This window comes from Gymnoscopelus braueri (genome assembly GCF_963280865.1).
Source record: "Gymnoscopelus braueri genome assembly, chromosome: 13".
Classification (NCBI taxonomy): Eukaryota; Metazoa; Chordata; class Actinopteri; order Myctophiformes; family Myctophidae; genus Gymnoscopelus; species Gymnoscopelus braueri.
This window is the reverse complement of record NC_137615.1, coordinates 36,396,602-36,419,705: the sequence shown is the minus strand read 5'-3', so window position 1 is coordinate 36,419,705 and position 23,104 is coordinate 36,396,602. Positions and strand designations below refer to the sequence as shown.

The following is a 23,104-nucleotide window of genomic DNA, read 5'->3' as shown; positions in this document are numbered from 1 at the left end:
GACAGACAGACAGACAGACAGACAGACAGACAGACAGACAGACAGAGACTGAGTGAGTGAGTGATTGAGTGATACAGAAACAGAGAGAGAGAGAATGAGTGAGTGAGTGAGTGAATGAATGAATGAATGAAAGAGAGAGAGAGAGAGAGAGAGAGAGAGAGAGAGAGACAGACAGACAGACAGACAGACAGACAGACAGACAGACAGACAGACAGACAGACAGACAGACAGACAGACAGACAGACAGACAGACAGTGACTGAGTGAGTGATTGAGTGATACAGAGAGAGAGAGAGAATGAGTGAGTGAGTGAGTGAGTGAGTGAGTGAATGAATGAATGAATGAATGAATGAATGAATGAGAGAGAGAGAGAGAGAGAGAGAGAGAGAGAGAGAGAGAGAGAGAGAGAGAGAGAGAGAGAGAGAGAGAGAGAGAGAGAGAGAGAGAGGCCAGTGGATGGTTGGAGGCAGAAAAACTAAGCAATATTTTTCATTTGATGCTTTGGCAATATTGTTCTAACTTTCATCCTAAAAAAGCACATTGTAGTGGAATTGAGATAAAGGGAGACTGGGGAGAGAACATTTTAAATAAGCGACTGAAGAAGAAAATAATGAGTAGAAGAAGAAGGAAAAGGACTGAGAAAAAATTAACAGAATAAGATGCTCAAGAGAGAAGTGGAGCTTGCGTCCTTGACCAGTGGTTCTCAAAGCTTTTCATGTCAAAGACCCCAAATTAATAGGCATTGGGCTGCAGACCCCCATCTGAAAATACTTTGTGCCAGGGACCAGCATACAAGATTTGTGTTGCTACAATGTTTCAAACATGTTAGCAGATCTACACGGTCACAAACGCCACATTGCGACGTGTTGTGAGCTTGTAGATCATCTGATGTATATAGGGTTAAAGTGGTTAAACTTGATGCTGATGCTATATTTAATGATTTTGCTGGGGACCCCCTCTGACCCCCTAAAGGACTCCTGGGGGTCCCCAGACTCCGCTTTGAAAACCACTGTCCTTGAGGGTGCACGTGCTGCCATGATTCTCCTTCACCTCATCAAAAGGCATGAAATATGTTTTACCACGGTTCTCCGTTTACTACTCACTATGGGATATCAGCGCCCTCAGGCGATGAGACAGAGCAACACACACGCTCCCGGCGCCAATACTGATTGGCTAAGGGTATGTCACGAGTCCGGAAGGACCCGGGAGTATAAAGCTCCCCCGTGACGTAGGCTCTTCCTCTTTTCTCCACTCTGCAAGCGAATGCGCAGATATTCACACACAAAAAGCAAGAAAATTTCAACCTAACCCAACGCGGGAATACGGAGTATCTCCCCACGGGAAAACCTTGCTAAAAGTTCTCTCCCGGAACTTATTTTATTATTTATTTGTCTATCCTCTCAGTTTCTTCCTTTGTCTGGCATTTGAAAACGCCGGTTAGCGTTTTTCATTCATTTAGCGACTAGGCTACTAGTAGCAGCTAGGCTAAGGTGCTACTAGCCAAAGTTTAGGCCGCTGTGTTCCAGACCAGGATGGAACCACCGAGGACCTGCGGACGACCGAGGTGCGACCTCCTCGTCGCCGCAGACGACCCCCACAGTGTCTGCATTTACTGCTGTGGGGTCGCCCATGCCGTTGACGCCAAGGACCGCCAGGGCGAGAGGGACGAGTGCCCAGCGTGCGCGTCCTTCACCAGCCAGCAGCTCGACGCCCGGCTTGCCAGGGTAGAGACCCTGGTCGGCTGGGCCAGGAGCGATCCAGGCATGGCGTCCGTCACCACCAGCACAGGGACCCCAGGAGTGCCGCCCGAGAAGACACTCATGGGACCCCCACCGGTGCCGACGCCGAAGGTAAAGCGGCCAGCGGCGGAGACGCCGCCTTCCGTCGCTGCCGCTGTACACATGTCGCCGCCGCAGCTAACCAGCAGCGCCTCCACCTCCCCCCACCGACGCTACGACTGGGCTGCCTCGTTGGCCGATAGCGAGGAGGAGCTGGCCTTCGAGGAGCTGGAGGACGAGTTGGACCTCGCGTCATACCAGGAGGTCCAGGAGGTGTCCATGGCGAGCGCCGAGGGGGATGGCGGAAACCCCGACACCGTCGAAGTGGTCGTCGAAGAGGTCACCGAACCAGTAACAGCGGTATTCAAACGGGCTATCGCCAGGTGCGGGTTGGTGCAGCCCGTAGAGAGCCGCAACGCCACCGCTCTCGCAGCAGGCTTCCAGGGCTTGGAGGCTCCACCAACACGGGTGGTGGAGTCCAAGAAGCTCCCTGAAGCGATGGGGTTCCAGACGGCCTTGGTGAGCTCCTGGGGGGATCACCAAGACCCACAAAAGCTAGCTTTCCCCATCGACCTGATCTCCGCCAGGGAACTGGGGCTGATCGAAGTCCCTCCGATGGACCCTGTGTTGGCGGAAGGACTGGAGGACATGCAACCAGGTACGGTGGTGCTTGGGGGCGCCACACCGTCCTTTTATAACGAGGAAATGAGGAAATCCTCCGCGGCGTTGAAGAAGACCTACGCCGCGGCTGGACAGGTCGCAAAGACCCTCAACGCCGTTACCATCCTCCAGGGCTCCTCTGCCGTGCGACTAGCGGAGCTGAAGACGAAATGGGGCGATGACGCTAAGGAGCTGCATCGCCTTAACCAGCTCACCATTTCCTGCACCCAGCACGCCATCAACTGGACCGGCCGGGTGTTGGACGACTGCGCGACCATAGAGAGGGTGCGGTGGCTCGACCTCGCCACCTTCACAAGAGACGCGCAGAAAATAGACGCGAAGAAGAAGCTGCTGGCCCTTCCACTCAAAGCAAGTAATCTCTTCTGCGGTGCAGAGAAGTACTTAAAGGACTCCACGGAGTCGGCGAGGGCCCGGAAAGAGGCAGCGGCGGGTCTTTTGGCCCCGAAGCCTCCCCACCCAGGCAGACCCCGCCAGGAGAGGTCTGCCATACGGGGGAGACTCTCCTCATCTCGCCAACCCAGCGCCAGCGGCAGCTCCCGCAACTCCTCGGCCCGTCCATCCAGAATGGAAGGGCCCATGTCGCTGGGAGCCGGCGACGTCCGTCGCAAAGGCCCCCGTTCCCCCCCTCCTTCTTCCCCCCGACCCACACGACGCGGCGGGAGAGGACGTGGTCGCGGGCAGCATGTTTGACATTTGCCCCCCGGTGTTACCGGTTGTTCGGCTGCCCCCCCCACATCCACACGGACGGAGTGGGGGGGGATTAGCCCCCCTGGTCACCTCGGGAAAGAGACGTTGCCTTTTCATGGCCCCGACGGACTTGAAAAACAAAAGACAAAAAGTGACAATGTTACAGAGCCAGGCCTCTGCCGTATTGTATTGTCAGAATGTTGTTTGCCAGGGTGTTTGTGTGCAAAATGTGGTTCCAATAAATGTTCTGAAATTTACAAAACCTCTCATCATTTCACCCGTCTCAGAGCGGCGATGCGGAGGGACCCCCCTTGGGGGGGCCCCTCCATATCAATGCCCTCCACCCATAAGCCCACAGCGCTTGGACAGTCCCTTTGGAGACTGTCCAAGCGCTGCTGGGATGAATTTTGTGCATGCTATGAACAAGACAAAGGTAATAAACCCATTGCTAATTCCAAACGCCAATGTACAAGGGTCACGCCAAAATTTCCATTTCTACCATCCATCCAGCAGAGGGCGCCAGAGGCCCACTGTGGGAAGGAAGGTTTGCAAAATGGCGGCGCGGGTCGAGGGTCACCCCAATATTTACAGTCTGCCGTGCACCGAGTCACGCCAACCTCTGGAGGGCGACAGAGTGCCTCTTTCAGTAGAGGTGGCTCCGTCGCTTCCTTTAGTCAGGCCAAGGGCCCTAGACAAGATGGCGGCGGACCTTGTAGACAACGTGGGAATAGTGCGGAACTTTTCCGCACTAGGTCACGTGATCTCTACACGCAGAACGTCAGGATCGACGCGACCTCCTTTGTCTCTAGCGAGCTCCACAGCTGTAGCTCCGCTGAACAGAGTTTTAGCGTCTCCGGTTCCCATGGTAACGGTTTCACGACCAGTGGAACTAGCGACGGCAGCATCCAGCGACAATCCTCTCGCTCAATGCTTGGATCAATGGAAACTTTGCAAGCCGTGCCCTTGGGTGCTGCGCACCGTTCGCAAGGGTTACAGACTGCAGTTTGCCAGGAAGCCGCCCATGACAGACAAGGTATTGTACACCCGAGCGTCGGGCCAAGCGGCCAAGACCTTGAGAGAGGAAGTAGCCTCCCTTCTGGACAAGGGCGCGATAGAGAAATTATCTCCGGATCAGAACCGTCTGGGGTTCTATTCGGAATATTTTCTGGTGAAAAAGAAAGGGGGGGGCGTAAGACCCATATTGAATCTGAAGGGACTCAACAGGTTCCTGCGGGTTTTTCATTTTCAAATGCTAACGACCGTGAAGTTATTACGCACGGTGCGTCAGGGCGACTGGTGGACGAGCATCGATTTGAAAGATGCTTACTTCCACATTCCAATTTACCCCCCGCACAGGAAGTTCCTGCGCTTCGGCTTCGAAGGGGAAGTGTACGAGTACATGGTTCTCCCTTTTGGTATGTCGTTGAGCCCACGGGTGTTTGTGAAGTGTACCAACGCGGCCATTGCTCCACTACGGAGACAGGGAATCCGTCTGTCGACCTACATCGACGACTGGTTGATAGCCGCAGGCTCGGAGGAGGAGGTGGCGCGGCACACGGCCATGGCCATCTCCCATCTGACGTCACTGGGTTTCACAATCAACGTCAAGAAGAGCGTTTTGGTTCCGTCCCAGCGGGCCACCTTCTTGGGGATCTCGCTGGACTCGAACACGCTCAGGGCACGTCTATCCAAGGAGAGGATAGACAGCGTTTTAGCTTGTGTGAGATCTTTCCGCCCGGGGCGGGAAGTTACTTACAAACAATGCATGCAAGCAGTAGGTCTCATGGCCTCAGCCATTCACTTAATCCGCTTAGGCAGGCTCTACATGAGACCCGCTCAGAGGTGGCTGAGGGCCCTTCGGATCCCACCCACCTCAGGTCGTCGGCTTGTGATGGTGTCTCCATGGTGTGTGGAGGCACTCAGACCATGGTCACAAGCAGCCTTTCTGTCCCAGGGGGTCAGTATAGGAGCTGTGATTTCGTGGAAGGTCATCACCACGGACGCCAGTTTGGCTGGGTGGGGTGCCGTCCACGAGGGCAGGTGGACCAGGGGAATGTGGGATCCGACACTGCAGTCGGCTCACATCAACTACCTGGAACTGCTGGCGGTTTTCCTCGCTCTGAAACATTTCGAGGCACAGATCTTGGGTTGTCATGTCGCGGTCAGAACGGACAATACGACAACCATGTGTTTTATCAACAAGCAGGGAGGCTTGACCTCCCTGGTGTTGGATGGTCTAGCACGCGAGATGACGCTTTGGTGCGAGTCACGGCTCGCGTCCATACGGGCGTCTCATGTACCGGGCCTCCTGAACCACGGAGCGGACTTGCTGTCCAGGGGCGGTCTCCGGTACGGGGAATGGTCACTCCACCCGATAGTGGCGAAGGATATCTGGCACAGATTCGGTCGCCCCCAGGTCGATTTGTTTGCCTCCGAAGAGAACGCGAAGTGTTCTCGGTTCTTCTCAGTGAAGAGGGGGGACCGTTCCATGGGCATGGACGCCTTGGCACACAGTTGGCCGAGCGAACTGCTTTATGCCTTCCCGCCAATGGAGTTGATCCTCCCCACCTTGGAGAGGGTCAGGCTCCAGGGGTTGTCGGTGTTGCTGGTGGCTCCAGCATGGGGCACGTGGAGGTCGGAGATAGCTCCGCTCCTTTACGATGCGCCTCTGGCCCTCCCTCCCAGGGCAGACCTGGTGAGGCAGGGAGGGAACGAGCTGTTCCACGAGCGCCCTCAGGACCTAGACCTATGGGTTTGGCCCGTGAGAGGGCGAATTTGACTTCATGTGGCCTCCCCCCTGACGTGGTGGCTACCATCCAGGGTGCGAGGGCTATGTCCACAAGGGAAGCTTACGAGGTCAGATGGAATATGTTCGCATCTTGGTGTCTGGAGCAGTCACCAGTGGTGGTGGCTGTCCAGGCCCCGGTGGGCAGCATTCTTACCTTTCTACAGGGAAGGCTAAGTCAAGGTTTATCCTTCTCGACAGTGAAAGTGTATTTGGCTGCCATTTCGGCTTGCCACCTAGGTTTCGACGATGGCAAGACGGTGGGTCAGCATAACTTCGTGCGCCGGTTTATGAACGGCGCCAGAAGAGCTAGACCAGTCAACAGGCCACTGTTCCCAGTCTGGGATTTGACGGTGGTGCTGGATGCACTGTGCCGTCACCCGTTCGAGCCTTTTGAGTCTATGGATCTGAAGGTCATTAGTCTCAAAACGGTCCTTTTGGTGGCCCTGTCTACGGCTAAACGGGTCAGTGACTTGCATGCGCTCTCGGTGAGCCCGGAGTGCATGAGTTTTCTGAACAACGACAGGAGGGTTTTGCTTAAACCAAACCTGGCGTTCGTTACAAAGACCGGGGTGGTGGCCCCGGATCCGGTTGAATTGGTAGCTTTTCATCCACCTCCCTTCGCTTCGGCGGAGGACAGGCGGTTACATTGCCTCTGCCCGGTGAGAGCTTTGAAGCTCTATTGCCAGAGGACGGCGGCCAATCGCTCATCGACACAACTCTTTGTCTCTTTTGGCGTGGGGGTTCAGAGGAAGGCGGTCACCAAAGCGACGCTTTCTAGATGGATCCGAGATGCCATTAAGCTGGCTTATGTGAGCAGTGGTGTCCCAGTCCCGGGGGGTCTGAGGGCCCACTCTACTAGAGGCATGGCTACGTCCTGGGCTCTCTACAAGGGAGCTTCGATCCAGGAGATTGGTGCGGCTGCAAATTGGTCGTCACCATCGACTTTTGCGGCCTTTTACAGTCTGGACGTGGCGGCGTCATCAGTGGCGCACGCTGTCCTGGGTGTGGCTGCTGCCTCCAGGTCAGTGGAGGATAGGGAGTAGGCTTGGGGCTTTCTCCTTATCTTCAACTTCCTCTTTAGGTTTCCTTGGGACCAGCAGGGCTGTGTCTTGGGGAATGAGGGCCCTGCTCCTCATTGTTATGAGGCGGACTGTGTCTGCCTGTTAGAGAATAAGGCAGACTCTAGAGTCTGTCAGGGCCTACTCTTATTATCTATCCCGCACCCCAGCCCGGTGGGCTGGGGGGGCGCCCAGGGGTCATGAGGTCGTGGACCTATGGCCTGGGGTTCTTAGGTCACGTCCTGGGGGACGTGACCTGGGGCTGAGGGGCGTGCGGGGTTGTCAGGGTTGTGTGGCTCATTACCTCAAGGGGGGTTTATGAATCCCATAGTGAGTAGTAAACGGAGAACCGTGGTAAAACTAGAGGTTACGAATGTAACCCCGGTTTTAGTAGGTTCGGAGTTTACTACTCACCAGACACCCCTTTCTGTGCGCATTTGGCATGCAGAGAGGAGAATGTTAAGAGGAAGAGCCTACGTCACGGGGGAGCTTTATACTCCCGGGTCCTTCCGGACTCGTGACATACCCTTAGCCAATCAGTATTGGCGCCGGGAGCGTGTGTGTCTGTCTCATCGCCTGAGGGCGCTGATATCCCATAGTGAGTAGTAAACTCCGAACCTACTAAAACCGGGGTTACATTCGTAACCTCTAGATCTGTGATTCTATGTCTGACTTATTTAACATTAAAAGTAATTTGTTCGTTATTTTCCCAATCACTTGACATCGCTTTGCACACTATGCCAGAAATTTCAGCAATCAGTTGATATGGTTGCGTCATGTAAAAACGATGGAATTATATTTGCTTCGGACTGCTGACAGCACACACACACACACACACACACACACACACACACACACACACACACACACACACACACACACACACACACACACACACACACACACACACACACACACACGTACGCTTACATCCAATCTCCTTTCTGTCACAGATAACTCTTGCTAAGGTACTGTCAGGCAGCCAGCTGAACGCCCCGTGAGGTTGTCATGTTAAGTGAATGTGATCCGCCTTGTGATGTATTTAGAGCCAATGGGATGCTATTCTCCACAGCCTGAGGCTCACAAGCAGGGGCCAATGTTGAGTCCAGAGGTGACAGACACAGCCAGGTTCCAAAGTGGGGGAAAACAGTTGCCATGGCAGCAAAGGATGCTGTTGCCTGCTCTCTGTGAACAGCAAGATGACTATTGGCTCTTTGGCTCAATGCTGAAGCCTCTCCTTTTGTCTTTGTCTCTCACTTTCAACACACATATAACCTGCTATTAGAAATCCCCTCTCCAGTTTGCATTTTAGAGGTGTAGATTGCATGGGGTTGAATTGCTTTGCCATTTCTGTAGCTGATCATTTGCCTCCCTCCCTCTCTGTACGGTAGAATCTCTCTCTCTCTCTCTCTCTCTCTCTCTCTCTCTCTCTCTCTCTCTCTCTCTCTCTCTCCCCCCGCCCCTCTCTATCTCTCTCTCTCTCTCTCTGTCTGTTCACCCCTCCCAACTATCTCTACCATGACAAATTTTAAAGACCCATTGAGACAGACCCAGAGCTAGAAGGCAATTAATACACCACAACAATAACAAAAAAAGTTATTAGTGACATCAGTTTCATTATCAGTTTGTGATGGTTCTGTTGTGGCCTTGCTATCTGTCATTCTCTGTGAGACTACAATATCCATTACAGTGTATTGCATTGCAATATTAGTGTCACACTCCCTGACCATAGCGTTACGGGTTCAGGGCGTACGGGTTCAGGGCGTACAGCAAATCTCTAAAGTTATTGTTATTTATTTGTCCTTAATTTGTCTACACCAAGCACTATAACTATAACTATATAGGCCTACTTTAAAAAAAACTCAGGTCCAGTGAAGCCAATCCTCCCCAAGACTACTTGGGGTGATAGGGCTTTCTGTTTCTGCCCCTTCCCTCTGGAATACACCCCCAACCACTCCCAGCTGAGGTTGAGTTAAGATGTCTCTCCAACCCACGCTTAACCTTTTTTCGTTTTTTATCTAGCACATCTTTTTATTGTTTTTAGTTATTTCTTAATAAAGTTGGTTCCTTCATTTTCTTTTATGTAAAGTGACTTTGGGTACTTAGAAAAGCGCTATATGATTCTGAGCTAATATTATAATAATTATTATTATTATTATTACAATGTAGTGAAAGTTATAGTAGTGCTTGGTGTGGACGGCCCTTTAGCAAGTGCATTCTCGGTGTATTCTATAATAATGTCAATAGGCAGCGCTGTTGGGCTACTGTCTGCTCATTACCTCACGGTGCTGTCCGTGGTACTGACAATTCCCAGGTAGACAATGAGCAGTGTTAGCTTTTCCAAATATATAGCCTACTTTCAACTTTCTATATCAGCAACAATGCTTTATTTATAAGACAGTATTGATATGTCTGACTTTAATTGAAGAGTTATAGCTTAACCTATTTCATTTAGAACAGCCAACTCTGTCTGTGATATCGCCGAAGGCATTTATGGACAAATTCGATCCCAGACAGAACAAATCATGTCCAGATGAATCATAGGCTAAGCCATTGAACAGCACCACAAGGTCATCTTAGTTCACTGTTCGAATAATCAATCAAGAAAATTGACTTCATTACCTCATGTTTTACCAAGTGGATCATTAGATGGCGCTGTGATTTCAGCTGCAGCTTGAGGAACTGTAAAGAACTCGGAACATTCTTCTTGGCTCAATGGGAATATTACGGTCGGAAAAGTAGGCTTATGTACGCCATCCAGATAGCTGCACCTTATGATGCCGCCAATTCAGATCCTTCAGCTGTACTAAACAAGCGGAAAACTCTACAAACATCAGTTTAAAAACAAACAAAAAAAAAAATCATCTGTCAGGTCAGGGCTTCTTTCGGATAGACCACCCTTCACTGCAGCAGGATTCCCGCAGAAGTTGGTCCCCCTCGCGCACTGGTAAAGCCTAATTTATACTACGTATTACAGGGGTATTTATTTATATTGATTTAGTTATTTTTTTACTCTATGGGTCCAGAGCGTTAGTGAGTTCAATATAAATTACCATTCACCAGATCTGTAGGGGGCGCAGTGGAGCAAATCAAATAATTTCCGTCTGGCGGACATATTTTATTTTCTGCCCCAAAAAGTGTATCATGCAGAAAAGGTGGGGTCCTGAGAGGCTTCCCACCCCGGAGAATAGACTTTCAACAACACAAAACAGCCTTTTTTTCGGTGAGTAGCGAAATAGTTTTGTTTATTTTTTTTAAACTAAAGACGGAGACCTCGCACGGCAGTGGAATTTTCGGTCTATGAGCGGAGCAGCGCGCGTGGCAGGGCGTTAGAGAGAACTCACTAAACCAGTGGTCCGGGGACCACCAGTGGTCCTTGAGGGGGTTCCAGGGGGTCCCCAGACAAATTAATAGTTAGGAACCAAATTGACGGACCCTTGTGTGTCTGTAACTCTGAGAGTGTACAAATGGGGAACCAAATGGACCCTAACGGGTCCATTTGGTTCCATTTGTACACTCTCAGAGTTAAATGAACACTAATGATGATGATACAGTGTAGATTGGGACCCCCGAGAAATCAAAATGGTTGAGTTGGCATATCTTTTCAAATGGGGGTCCCTGGGCTAATATGAGTCAATTTGGGGGTCCTTGACGCAAAAAAGGTTGAAAACCACTGCACTAAACGCTCTGGACCAGGGCTAAGGGGGAATGTGTGTGTGTGTGTGTGTGTGTGTGTGTGTGTGTGTGTGTGTGTGTGTGTGTGTGTGTGTGTGTGTGTGTGTGTGTGTGTGTGTGTGTGTGTGTGTGTGTGTGTGTGTGTGTGTGTGTGTGCGCGGTGGAGAATCATAGTCTGAAGTTGTGATATTCATTCAACACACCTGCCGCCGTCATTCTCAGGACTGGGAAGTTGCGGTCTTCTGGACACGTACAGTACGGGCTCGCAGAACAACGTGTGTGTGACACAATGTCTTGGAGACGCGGTGCTTTCTTTGTGTGTGGGAAATGATCACAACGAACGCCGACTTTTCCATTATGGTGAGACGATGTCTTCTGACGTTAAAACCGTTCAGGTAAGCAGCAGCAGAGATGCGAAACACAAGACATTTAAACACAATTCGTCAATGTCGTGGAGTTTAACTCGCCATAATGCCATTTAAGAAGAAAGCTTTCATTGTTGACATTTATTTTGTCCAGTTGCCCAAATAGCCTACAGTGGTGGAAAAAGTACTACATATTTTTTTACTTAAGTAAAAGTATCAATACTGCAATATAGTAATATTCTTACAAGTAAAATTCTGGAATTCAAAATAATGTACTTGAGATGTACTTGAGTAAAAGTACTAAAGTATTGGTATCAAAATAAAGTGCCAAAAGAAGAAAGTACTCATTATGCAGAATGTCCCATTTCACAAGTTTTCAAAAGCGTATACAAATCTTAAAAATATAGCAGATATACAAGCTCACAACGCATTGTGAGCTTGTATATTGGCTATTTTCAAATGGCCGAATTATACCGTTATATAGGGCTGAAGTGTATGTTTTGTAATAATAATCCAAATCTACAAAGTAACTAGTAACTAAAGTTGTCAAATAATTGTGTTGGAGTAAAAGTACAATATTTGCCTCTGAGATGTAGTGGAGAAGAAGTAAATGTAGGCTACAATTGGAAATACTCCAACTCCAGTAAAGTAATTACCTTAGTAATTACCTTAGTAAATACCTCCAAGTACAGTACTTGAGTAAATGTACTTATTTTCCACCACTGCCAAAGTACCACAGGAATAGCTATCAATTGAGTTTAAAAATACAATGTCTCCATATTCTAATTCAATCATGCTCTAAAACTAAGAAGCACCAGGCAGTTACTGCTGATTGGAACAGATCAGATACAATCATTATGTTTGCACAGCAAAAAGTTTCACCAGATTTCATTTGACATTTTATGGGCTGGTGACATCATGGTGAAAACAAAGACTCATGAAAACGTTATTGAGATATCTGCCATGCCAATGATTACCTATATATTCGAAATTGTATTGTTGTTATTTTTTGAGCTTCAAAGCCATTTCATATTTGATATTTCTTGAACTGACATTATGCTTAAAGGTAGGGTAAGTGATTTTCTTTGGTTAAAATAAGTGTTAAATAGCTCTATATTCTGATAGTACACATTGCTATAGAGTGTTTGTTCAGTACAAGGAGTCTCCATGTCTCTCCAGCTCTTTATAAAACAGAAAATGCATTTTCGTTTCAGTTTCAGTTTCATTTCCAATTTTATCCAATCAGGATAGAGAACTCAATCTGGATATAGATTTAACAAGTGAAATTGGAAGTGATGACACTAAGAAATGAGCATGCAAAATTGGAACTGGAACACTATAAAAATGAAGCTTAAAATGGGTACTTTCTCCTGATTGGCTGAGATTTTGACACCTACCGGAAAATGGATTTTCTGTTTATTAAAGAGCTGGAGAGACGGGGAGACTCCTGTTACTGAACAAACAATAGCAATGATTACTATCAGAATATAGTGCTTTAACCTTTTAACTAAATACTTTTTGTTTTAACCAAAAAATATCACTTACCCTACCTTTAAGTGTGTGTGTGTGTGTGTGTGTGTGTGTGTGTGTGTGTGTGTGTGTGTGTGTGTGTGTGTGTGTGTGACTGTGTGTGTGCGCGCGTGTGTGTGTGTGTGTGTGTCTGTGTGTCATTTAGGGGGGAGAGAGAATGAATTGAAAGAGGGAATAAATCGTGAGTGAGTGGAGAGAGAGCAAGAGAGATATTGTGTGTGTACTGTATGCATGCACGTTTTCTCACAGACACAGTCTTCATGCTTTCCTGGGCACCGAAACCAGACTTCTCACCATTAGCCCAGATATTGGACAGTAATATGTTGCGACAGTGCTCTCAGGCACTAACTCCTTTCCCAAAGAAAAAATCTGTTTTTGAAAAGGCCAGGTTTTTTTAGGCCTAGCGAGGTAGAGAAGTTGTCATTATGCATCCTCAACACAAAGCTAGTGAAGTGAGCTTGGCTGTGTAAATGTATCAAAATGACAAGCCTGTCATTTTTGCTGTGCGGAAGGATGGTTTGAAAGCAAACATTTACATGTGCATGTTCTCAGCAGGATATTTGGAGCTCAGCTACATTTTTTTCAATCCCATCAGTGCAAAGCATTCATTTAAAAAGCCTTTAATGGGGAAACAAAAAAACAAAATAAAAAAATGATGTTTGTTAGGCATTCGCAGCACTCAAGAATTATAGCCATTCATCTGTAGCTTAATGCTTTTGTTTTGGCCTGTTTGCTCACTGAACACAACATAACACAAAAAAAGTTCAATTCGCATAATGGTTCATTTAAGATAGCACAGTCAAGCGGGAGCACACTGTGAATTTGTGTGGTTTGATGGGTGGCTTGGGTGCACAAAATGAACCATGTCAATGCAGAATACAACATCAATACTGTGTGCATACAACTAGGCACAGTTCCTCATCTCAAATTGCTTTACGTGAAGTGAGGTCTCTCACACCACATTGTCCATTGTTGCGTTGCAGCACATACTCACTTTACTCTTTTCCCCAAAATGTTATGCCTTACTCCTCTCATGCTTTATACACTGCTCCTCTCTCATCTGTCCCTCCCTGCCCATGAGTTCTTACCCCGCCTCTGGTTATCTTGTCCCCCCCCCCACCCTCCCTGCAGGATCTTCGTGGCAGGGATTGGCTTCTTCAGCCTGTGCTTCCTAATGACCTCCCTGGGGGGCCAGTTCTCGGCCAAGCGACCCGGAGAGTCTCCGTTCACCATACGAGCCGAAGGTAAGCCTGTGCCGTGGCCCTGTGTGTGTCGGTGCCACGCGGCAGCCTCTGACAACAGCGGCTGTGCGCTGCACTGGTAATGAACAGGCAGGGAGCATGCTGGGAGCGTGGCGGGGCTCCTGTGATTGCTGACAGACTCCCTCAGTTGGCTCATCAGGAGCGGTTTATAAAGGTGCCTTCAAGGGGGGTGGGTGGCATTGGCACTGCCCTACTCCTCCTTTCCTCTCTCCTCCTGTCCATTGGCACTTGGCTGTGGCACCACTGTGTCCCCGCTTCCCAGAAACGGAGCAGTGTCACTCTGACATCCTTGAACTCATGAAATACACTTACAGATTCAGAATCCTTGGAACGGTACGGCTGGGGAGCGGAAGGAGGTGGCCACTGCTTGCTGAAATACTTTTTTTGTTGTTGTTGTTTTTATTGGGCTTGTCAGCTTCGAGGGATGGATCCCATTAGTGGGCTGGTGCAAATGCTATATAAATAAATCAAGTACCTGAAGCATGTCTCAGTGCATTCGGTGTCAAAAAAATGTGGTCCAAAATAAAAACGTCAGTAGAAAGTCGTGGCTCAGTGGTGGTTTTGTGATTTTCAAGATTATTTATTGTTATATCTTATACACAAAAGAAAAAGGATATAATTTAGTCATTTGTGCTGTGAGTGTGTTTCCTAATTGTATGTATGTGCACACTGCGCAGTATGGGTATTCATAGTAAATACATATTTTACTGTATGACTGTACCCAGTGTACATATGTTTGTGTGCACAGTTTAAGCAAAGTGTAATGTGCTAGTGTGGTATGTGTTTAAATATTGAGTGTGAGGAGGGTGTGTGTTGGTGTGTTGGTGTTTCTTTCCTCTTTCTGTCAAAAAAAGCCTTAGCCATACTGTAAGCCATAAGTAATGTTCTCCTCATGGTCCCAGGAGGCTTCCACTTGCATTGCAGAAACAAATGACCCTGATGATTGTTCCAAATCAGTTGTAGTATTGTAGTACTGTAGTAGCATTACCACTCATAACTCATAACTGTAATTCTAATACATGCTAATAAATGTAAATTACCCAACGCGGGGACCGACAAAGAATGCCATTCTATTGCAGCGGCATGATCGTCAAGAGAAGTCTATTAGCTTTCCCGCCACGCGCTCTGTGTTTGTGTTATATGACTCTGCACATAAACCCTGCTAGCTCAAGCCATTTGGAAGAGTCAATGTTGGCTTGTGGGCCGTTGTCACTCGCATTTTTATCAGAGCCTGGCATGGTGTTGACAATGTGCCGTGTCCTCATCGAACAATTTACCAGCTGGTATGTGCCAACTACAGTGTACCTCTTTACTGCACCCTGTCCAAATCCATCAGTGTGTGTGTGTGTGTGTGTGTGTGTGTGTGTGTGTGTGTGTGTGTGTGTGTGTGTGTGTGTGTGTGTGTGTGTGTGTGTGTGTGTGTGTGTGTGTGTGTGTGTGTGTGTGTGTGTGTGTGTGTTAGTTTTCACACATGCCCTTCAGTTCTAGGTTAGGGTCACATTTATCTACATACTGTAAAACAGTACATACCAAAGTGTGTCATCATTTGTGGAGACAATGTTTGATCCATGCAGCCACCCCCCCCTCCATCCAAGCTAGATAACATCCATAAGTTAAGCAAGCATAATCTTCATATAATGCATTTCTCTGTGTCGCACACAAATACAGAAGATGTAGAGATGGAGATGTATGGGAGTGAGAGCGATAAGGAGAATTGGGGAATACAATAAATGTACTGTAGGTAGAGATATAACTGATGCATAAATAGAGAGGTGTAGAGGGGAGTGGTAGAGACATTAGGGAGGCTGAATGTGGAGGAAAAGAGAAGGGGAGGGAAGACTGGGTGTGGCAAGGTACAGAGGGAGAAGAGAGGGGGAGAGAGGCAGAGGTGGAGAGAGGTTGATTGTAGATGGAGAGACGGAGAGAGAGCGAGAGAGAGTGGAGTCAGGAGAACTGTCTGATTAATTAACCACTCTCAGGCTGCAGTCTAGGGAAGGTATCTTCCCTCCAGCTCATTAAACGCCAACCAAGGAGAGCTAGCCTCTGTAAATTCACATCCTCTTTATGTGTGTGTGCCAATGTGTTTACGTGAGGCTGAATTTGTTTTCATACTACAGAGCGGCATTCACACTTTGAACTTTGAAACGCCATATACCGGGGCTCCCCAAGCTTTTTTTGCACCAAGGACCACTTTCATGTAGTCAGTAATTTCACGGACCACCGAGAGAGGTTGACATGGTCGCCAATTGAAATAACCTATTAAATATGTAGACCTATTAATTTTGAACCCATATACATTTTACTCACATTACTTGGGGACATTTTATATTGTTGTCCTGTTTATCTTGTCTTTTTCCTTCTCTATTATTATGACTACAGTATATTTAACTAACTAACTATGCGCACATCAACAGTGGGTGCTGAGCCAAAGGCGTGTACTAAATTAAAAGTAGCGCCCGCACACCTGACTAAAGGTAAAAATACATATTTACTAGCAAGACAACATTTTGATCCCTTGTGGATCTTCATGCCCTGTTCAAACCTGTTCAGTCCATCCATGTCATCCACTGTGTGCTGCCCCCTTCCATGGAAACAGATAATACTACAATCTCAGTGCACTGCATGGGTTATCATACTGTAGGTGTTAACAATCATGGGAAGCATATATCCAAAATACTAAATATACAAACATTTCTTTTTAAACTTTATATTTTATAACTGCAAATCATTGTAGATTGTATACTTTCGTGTCCTCCGAACTGTCTTCGGATTGGCAAGGCCTTCCCGAAACCTTCCTGAAATGTTGCTGCTTTCAGCTCCCAAAATCCCTGCTGTATACTGTATATGTCCCTGTTCACTCGCCGTCCCAAGCCCGATCTGTGACCTCCCCGCCCATTGTAGCCCCGGGACCCGGTCACATAAACGTACCATCCGGCATAGGCGAATGTAAAGGTAGTCCCTGGCCTGGATCTTACGGATCAAAATCTGAAATTAAAACATGGATCGATGGATATTTTTTTTGAGAGAGAGGGAGAGAGAGCCTGTGCTGAATTTAACACGCAGACGTCCTTGATCTGCTATTGATCGAAAACACATGCTTCCGTGTTAAAGTTTGTTGTGGCTGTGCATGTTAATATTATAATTTTAGCACTTTGCACACTGTGTTTCAATGGGTTGTTGACTACCATCTTTTGTTAAGTAGGCTATCCAAAACATTGGTGAGAGATACATTAACAGCGTCAGATCCGACTGTGGGTGGCTGTTCTACAGCATAACGGTCGTGAATATTATATATCAAATGAAACTAATTTTAGTGCAGACTGGCGTCGCGGGCTATCAGTGTCCATGGACCCCAGGTTGGGGACCCTTGCCATACACCATCTATGAGGCAGATTAGGAACTTCTTTTCACAATTTGGTTTCCCATTCTCAATGCTTTAGCACCAAACAACCAGTTTCCTAGTTGACTTGAGTATCTACAGCGTGATATTATTCAGCTACTACATTAGGGTGGTCTATACTCATTATTTAATCCATGATTATAATTCATGCATTTACTTCATTACTTGTCTTTTGAAGGTACAGGGAACTAATGATGTGGGGTGGAAGAAAGGGGCGTGGGGAAGAGAGAGCGAGCGTTTCCTGGTAGTGTGTGAAGCTTGAAATAGTGAGCCTTTTGATCCTCTATATCAGTGCTTCTCAACCTGTGGGTCGGGGGGTCCACAGATGATAGTAAAGTGACCATTTAAGGACTTTCAATACCTTTTTAATACCTAGAAAAAGAAAGAAAAGAAAAAAAGACCATTACTGTATCAAAAGTAATCAACATAGGCTATATAATTCCTTTAACAGGTCCGTTCATGAAAGTCCTTGCGGTCTTGTTTCCAATGAGGGCCTGTGAGCAATTAGGTGTTAAGAGTCTTGCTCAGGGACAAATTTCATTTCATCGACACATTTGCTGGCCTGGCCTGGAATCGTACCTGGGACAACCAGGGCCTCTGGCTCCCTAGGCGGGCTCACTAACCACTCAGCTATGGCCGCCCCTGGTTATATTATAAAAACTGTTCAAACATTGGCCAAATTGTCAAATAATATAAGAGGCAAACATTTCGAAAACGACAGATCTACAAGCTTGTAGATCTGCTATTTTCACAATATCTGGAACCGAGTCAAACTAAATATAATGCCTCGACTACAATTCCAAGTGCTTGTCAGGGTGGGGGGTCCCCAGTTCAAATATGATTATTTTGGGGGGTCGCGGCCTGAAAAGGTTGAGAAGCACTGCTCTATATCTAGTGGCTTATATAGTGGCTTTCTAATCAGACCTTTGAAGTGCACCTCCACAGAGGTGTCAACAGTGGTCTCAGTGTGTAGAGTTAAACGGAACCCTCTGGTTCGTCTCAGTTTGGGCACGTTTGTCTTAATGTTTCAGATTGTAGTAAACTTAGACTAAACATTTGGAGCTCTGCGGAGTAAAAAGACACTATATTGCCTGTACTACCATCTCCCGATGCAGGGATCCAGAAGCTATAGATTCTGATGCGGTATCTCATACACAAGCGTCAAATTCTTGGGTTTTGGTTCCTATATTTATAAATAATTATGCATGAGTTCCAGAAGTGTACAGTCTGCCTAACAGTCCGGGGGTGTTGTGATTATGTGGATGACAAACTATCGATGCCCTTCTGTCTTTGTGTTCGTCCTGAGGTACAGCATTTGAGTTAAATGCCACTGATGGATGTTGATGGTGGTACACCAACAGCCATGTACTGTGCTGGTATTAAGTCCATGGAGCCTATGAGACCCTCAAGCCAGATGAACGCTAGTAATAATTCATTCATGAACTTGTCTTGAGCCACTGCTCTGCCCTTATTGTTCTATATTGCTGCAGAAAATGCAACGCTTCTTCTTAAAAGGTCAAGACAGAGTGGTTCTATTATTGCTTGAACTGTATAGTTTACAGTATATAGGGTGTTTTTCTTTTCCGTTTTTTCTTTTTGAGAAAATAATGAAGGAACCACTGCTTGGTCGATGGCTGGACCGTTGATGGTCTGTTGTTTTATCCTGTATCAAAAACCTGTTCATTCCACAGAGTTTTAATCCATCACCGACTGGAATGACGGTGCGTCGCACTCACACTTCGTATGCACACCAGGCTTTTTTTTTTGACAGACACTGATGGAGGTTTTTTATTTCACGGCTCAGCAGTCTTCACTACCTGATGCATAAAACAGAGAAATATATGTCACGGGGGTCAGAGTCAAGATGTGACATTTCGGCAGGCCCGCCAGTGAGCGTGGGCCCGTATTGTCAGGAGTTCATTTGAATGAAAAATGGGAGAAGTAATCCGACAGACACGAAGGTATCTCTGGTACTCTCGTCTGGAATAGATGAGAGTGAGTTTCACCTGCAGGAAGGAATCGCTGAAGACGATTCTTCTGGTGACTTCACACGCCATGTGCTTAACACAGCAGAGGTGTGATTGAAACAGATGTGTTGGTGCTTCTGTCGCCTGGCACTGAGAGCGAGAGATCACATTCTTGAATTGTGTGGCAGCCATCACTAATGCTTGATTCATACACTGTCGTATGACTAAATATAATTCAGGCTTTAGACGTTGTATTGATTGTTGTGCTGTCAACCATGATGGGCAGTGGCATTTGTCTCCAGTGGTTCTCAAACTTTCAAGGACCCCCAGAACTCTTGCGAGTATACAAACTCAACCAACCACATGGAGTTGTGGTGTGGACTCTGCTTGAGTTAGAACCCTTTTTATAAAACGACATATTTTAGTTATTGTTACAGTTATCATTATTGTGGACAGCCTGAGTGTGCATGACTCAGATAGGTCAGTCTGTATGAAGGTAAGAAAGTATGAAAAGATGAGCTACCACGGAGAGAAGTTGGGCGAGGGCTTTTGTGAATTTTCATTCTTCCAATCTTATACCGTTTTATAATTTATATCTTAGATTTTTTTACACATAGTTTTCATTCTTCTTTTTTTTTAAAAACAATATATGTATTGACATTTTCACTTATATATAACATAACAACAACAATATGGCTCTTGTGTTAAATGCCTATAAATAATCAAACAAAAACAGAGCAAATAGACATCACATAGATTAGTTTTCATTCTTATTGAGGTCAAGTTATGTTATTTTGTTGCCATAGGGTACAATTGCCAATATTGGATTGCATTAATAGTAAATTGCTTTTTTATGTAGTACAAAGAACGTTCAATTGATTAAATTGTCTGAATGCCAGTGGCAAACTAGGCACTGCATTTTAAATTGTAAATCTTTCTGTTCGTAGTCTGTTACAATAAAGAACTATTTCCCCATATGATATGCTTAATCATTATGAACACACGCACACACACACACACACACACACGCACGCACACGCACACTCACATTTGTGTTGACACATCAGTTATCTAAATATGAATCAATACTGTGAAGATTATTGGAGGTGTGAGTAATTTTCTGAGAGATTCTGCTGCTGTGAGTTATCATGGCACAGCGTTGACTGGGGATTAGCATGACTGATAGTGCGGTATCTATCTATCAAAGCCCTGGTTGCCTGATTGATTTAGCGGATGATTCTAACTGCAATGCAAGACCTCTCCCTGCCCACTGACACTGTGTAGAGCAGAGATATTATTGATCAAACGTCCTCAATTATGTAGAGGTAGACATAAAGTAAGTCGGTAAGTTAACCCAGGCTCATTATTTATTCAGGGATCGTAGAATCTTTCTTACTATGTTGTTTTTGCATGCAGAAGTTTTTAAAGGCGATACACCAGTCCCTCTGCTCATTATATTTTCATGCTGCAATGCTCTCAAAATGGATAGTGTTGCAAAAAGGCAAAATCAAAGTGACAGCCTGCTGTCCTGAGTTGTTGCTAGTTGTTGCGTGCTGTGATTCTAAAAACAAAGTGCTCACCACAATACCACATTTTCACATACTATAGGAATGGGATTGGAATTGCGTTTGCGTGCACATATAATATGGATACTACATCAGCAGACTTTGCACTCTGTGCCTGAGTCAGCCATTCCTTGCTGTGCCGGTGGCTGGGAGTTTTTTTCTATTCTCACTGGATTTACAACCGCCCAAATCAGACACTAAATGTAAACATGGTTACAATTGGCCTAATTAATAATTTAAAAAAATAACTAATTCCGGCCATCCAATGTGTTTGTTTGTCTTCTTTTTGTGTTTTTCAACATGTTCATCCTATTTTAGTTGTTCCCTATGTGTACTGTGGTCCCTGTCAATACCAAGCCCTACTGTTGGCCTGTGGACCCACATACAGTAAGTCTTCTAATACAGATGGAATCACCAGCTTTTTGTATTCACCTGGCAGCGAGGAGTCTCACCAGGAAGCATGCAGGGGTTCCCGCTATCTCCCCCAGTTCCCCTCCCCATTGAGCAGGCGCCTCTACCATCCAGCAGGGCAGGGGTTGCTAGTGCAGCGATAAGGACGTAATCGCTCACTTGGCTTCTACAACTTGGACTACTTCAAAAGAGTGAGAAACGCCCACGGGCACAACACCAGAGGGAGCTCCAATGATTCCCCCCCAGATTTGGCACAAATATGGGGATGAATTCATTCTACTATTAAGCCACCGAAAATGTGGAATGCCCTACCACCAGCCATAAAAAAGCGCGACTCTCTACCCTCCTTCAAAAGCACCATAAAAGAGCACCTGTCTTGACCTAGACAAGTCTTCTACCTTGCCAAAAGAACAGTTTTTCTGTAAATATACTTTTACTGCTCTTAGTATTGATGATTTCTTGTACTATTATATGTATTGAAGAATTGAATACATAGCACCACAATGGAAACAAGCCCTCTGGGCTTTTTGTGTTATCCTTTTTAACATTATTGTAAACTGTACCTTTTGCAAACTGTTAATAAAGTATTTCATCAATCAATTAAACCTGGGTCTCTGCTGTGTTTCACAGATCTATGCCACCCGGTCGAAACCAACCCATTGTGTTTGTTTGTGTGTAAGCTGTGTGTACTATGGCGTGGCGCTGGGATCGGTATGGGAGCAGGGAAAAAGGCAGACAACCAGAGGGAAGAGGCAGACTTTAATTGAAGCTGCCGAGAAGCTCAGATAGTAAAATTAGCACAGATAGTTTCCTCCTTTTCCGGGCTGTCAGGCACAATAAGGGGCCGCCGCCTTAGAGAGGATACGTGACAGAGGTTGTCTGCTCTAATAGGGTCTGCATCTGACATCTCCCCCATGGGCGCCATGGAGGAGAGGGCAACTCAATCTCAATCAACCAGTCCCTTAATGAATATTTGGATTGGGAGTGAAAGCCTGGGATAGATGGACAGAGAGGGGGAAGGAGAGAGAGGGAGAGATGTATGCCTTGTGACAGGTGAGATGGAGAGGTCTTCACTGGGAAAACTAGAGCAGCATATAAATGGTATTGTGGAAGATGACAGATGCTATCATCAGGCCACCATGGCCCTCAGGTGTGTGTTTTTTAACCACTTGCGACATAGTGTCCCTATTTTGGGCATGTCATTATAGGCAGAAATGTTCAAAAATGTAAAAAAAAGAATATATATACAATTATTTTTGGCTGTAAGTATACCGTAGGGCTAAAGTGGTTAAAACATACATCCCATCCCAAACCATGTTTTTGATATTCCTCCAATCAATCATTTTGTAAATGGAGTAACTGTAACTGTCACGGGCAACTCATTTTCACATACAATTGTACTGCATTTTTCAGTCAGTGTTTAGTCTATAACTTGCGATTGATTCATTATGTCCTCATGGGAATTTGCTTTGCGTGTTTACAGGCAGTTCAGCAGTGTATAAGACACATGTACACTACTGGTACAGACAGACAAACACAACAGTATTATTGGGGTGAAAAAAATGTCACGTGTTTCATAGTGACATACAGTAGTTATACAAATACCCTCCCCACCCCAAGATTGACTTTTGATTGCTCTTACTTGCACCTTAATGCAAATTTGGCTTCACCTCTTCATTTGCAATCCTATTATGTATATTCAAATGTTCTTTGTCCACAGCGTTATCAATCACTCAACCTATGCTCAGGTACTGACCCACGGTGTGTGAGGAACACTGCTTTTGAAATAGTTCAAGATAAACTAAAAAAAGCGGTGTATGATGTTAGGCTTGTTGCAGTCTTGCAGACAACAGGAAATGGCCTTAAAGGCATTTCAATCAAACTAAAAAACATCTCTCAGCCCAGCATTGTTTGCAATTGCAAACAAAATGCTCCATT

The 23,104-nt window shown here is 46.3% G+C and overlaps 1 protein-coding gene across 1 annotated transcript in view; it reads left to right on the top strand.

Annotated features, from left to right (window-relative positions):
• Positions 1–10,993: 10,993 nt before the first annotated feature.
• mgat5b (alpha-1,6-mannosylglycoprotein 6-beta-N-acetylglucosaminyltransferase B) overlaps positions 10,994–23,104 on the top strand; it is a gene marked incomplete at both ends in the record, with an annotated part of 96,388 nt that continues 84,277 nt past the window's right edge. The window contains 2 exons of the mRNA XM_080446358.1: positions 10,994–11,061; positions 13,693–13,805. Of these exons, the coding sequence (XP_080302484.1) occupies positions 10,994–11,061; positions 13,693–13,805 (181 nt within the window). The remainder of the gene's footprint in view (positions 11,062–13,692; positions 13,806–23,104) is intronic.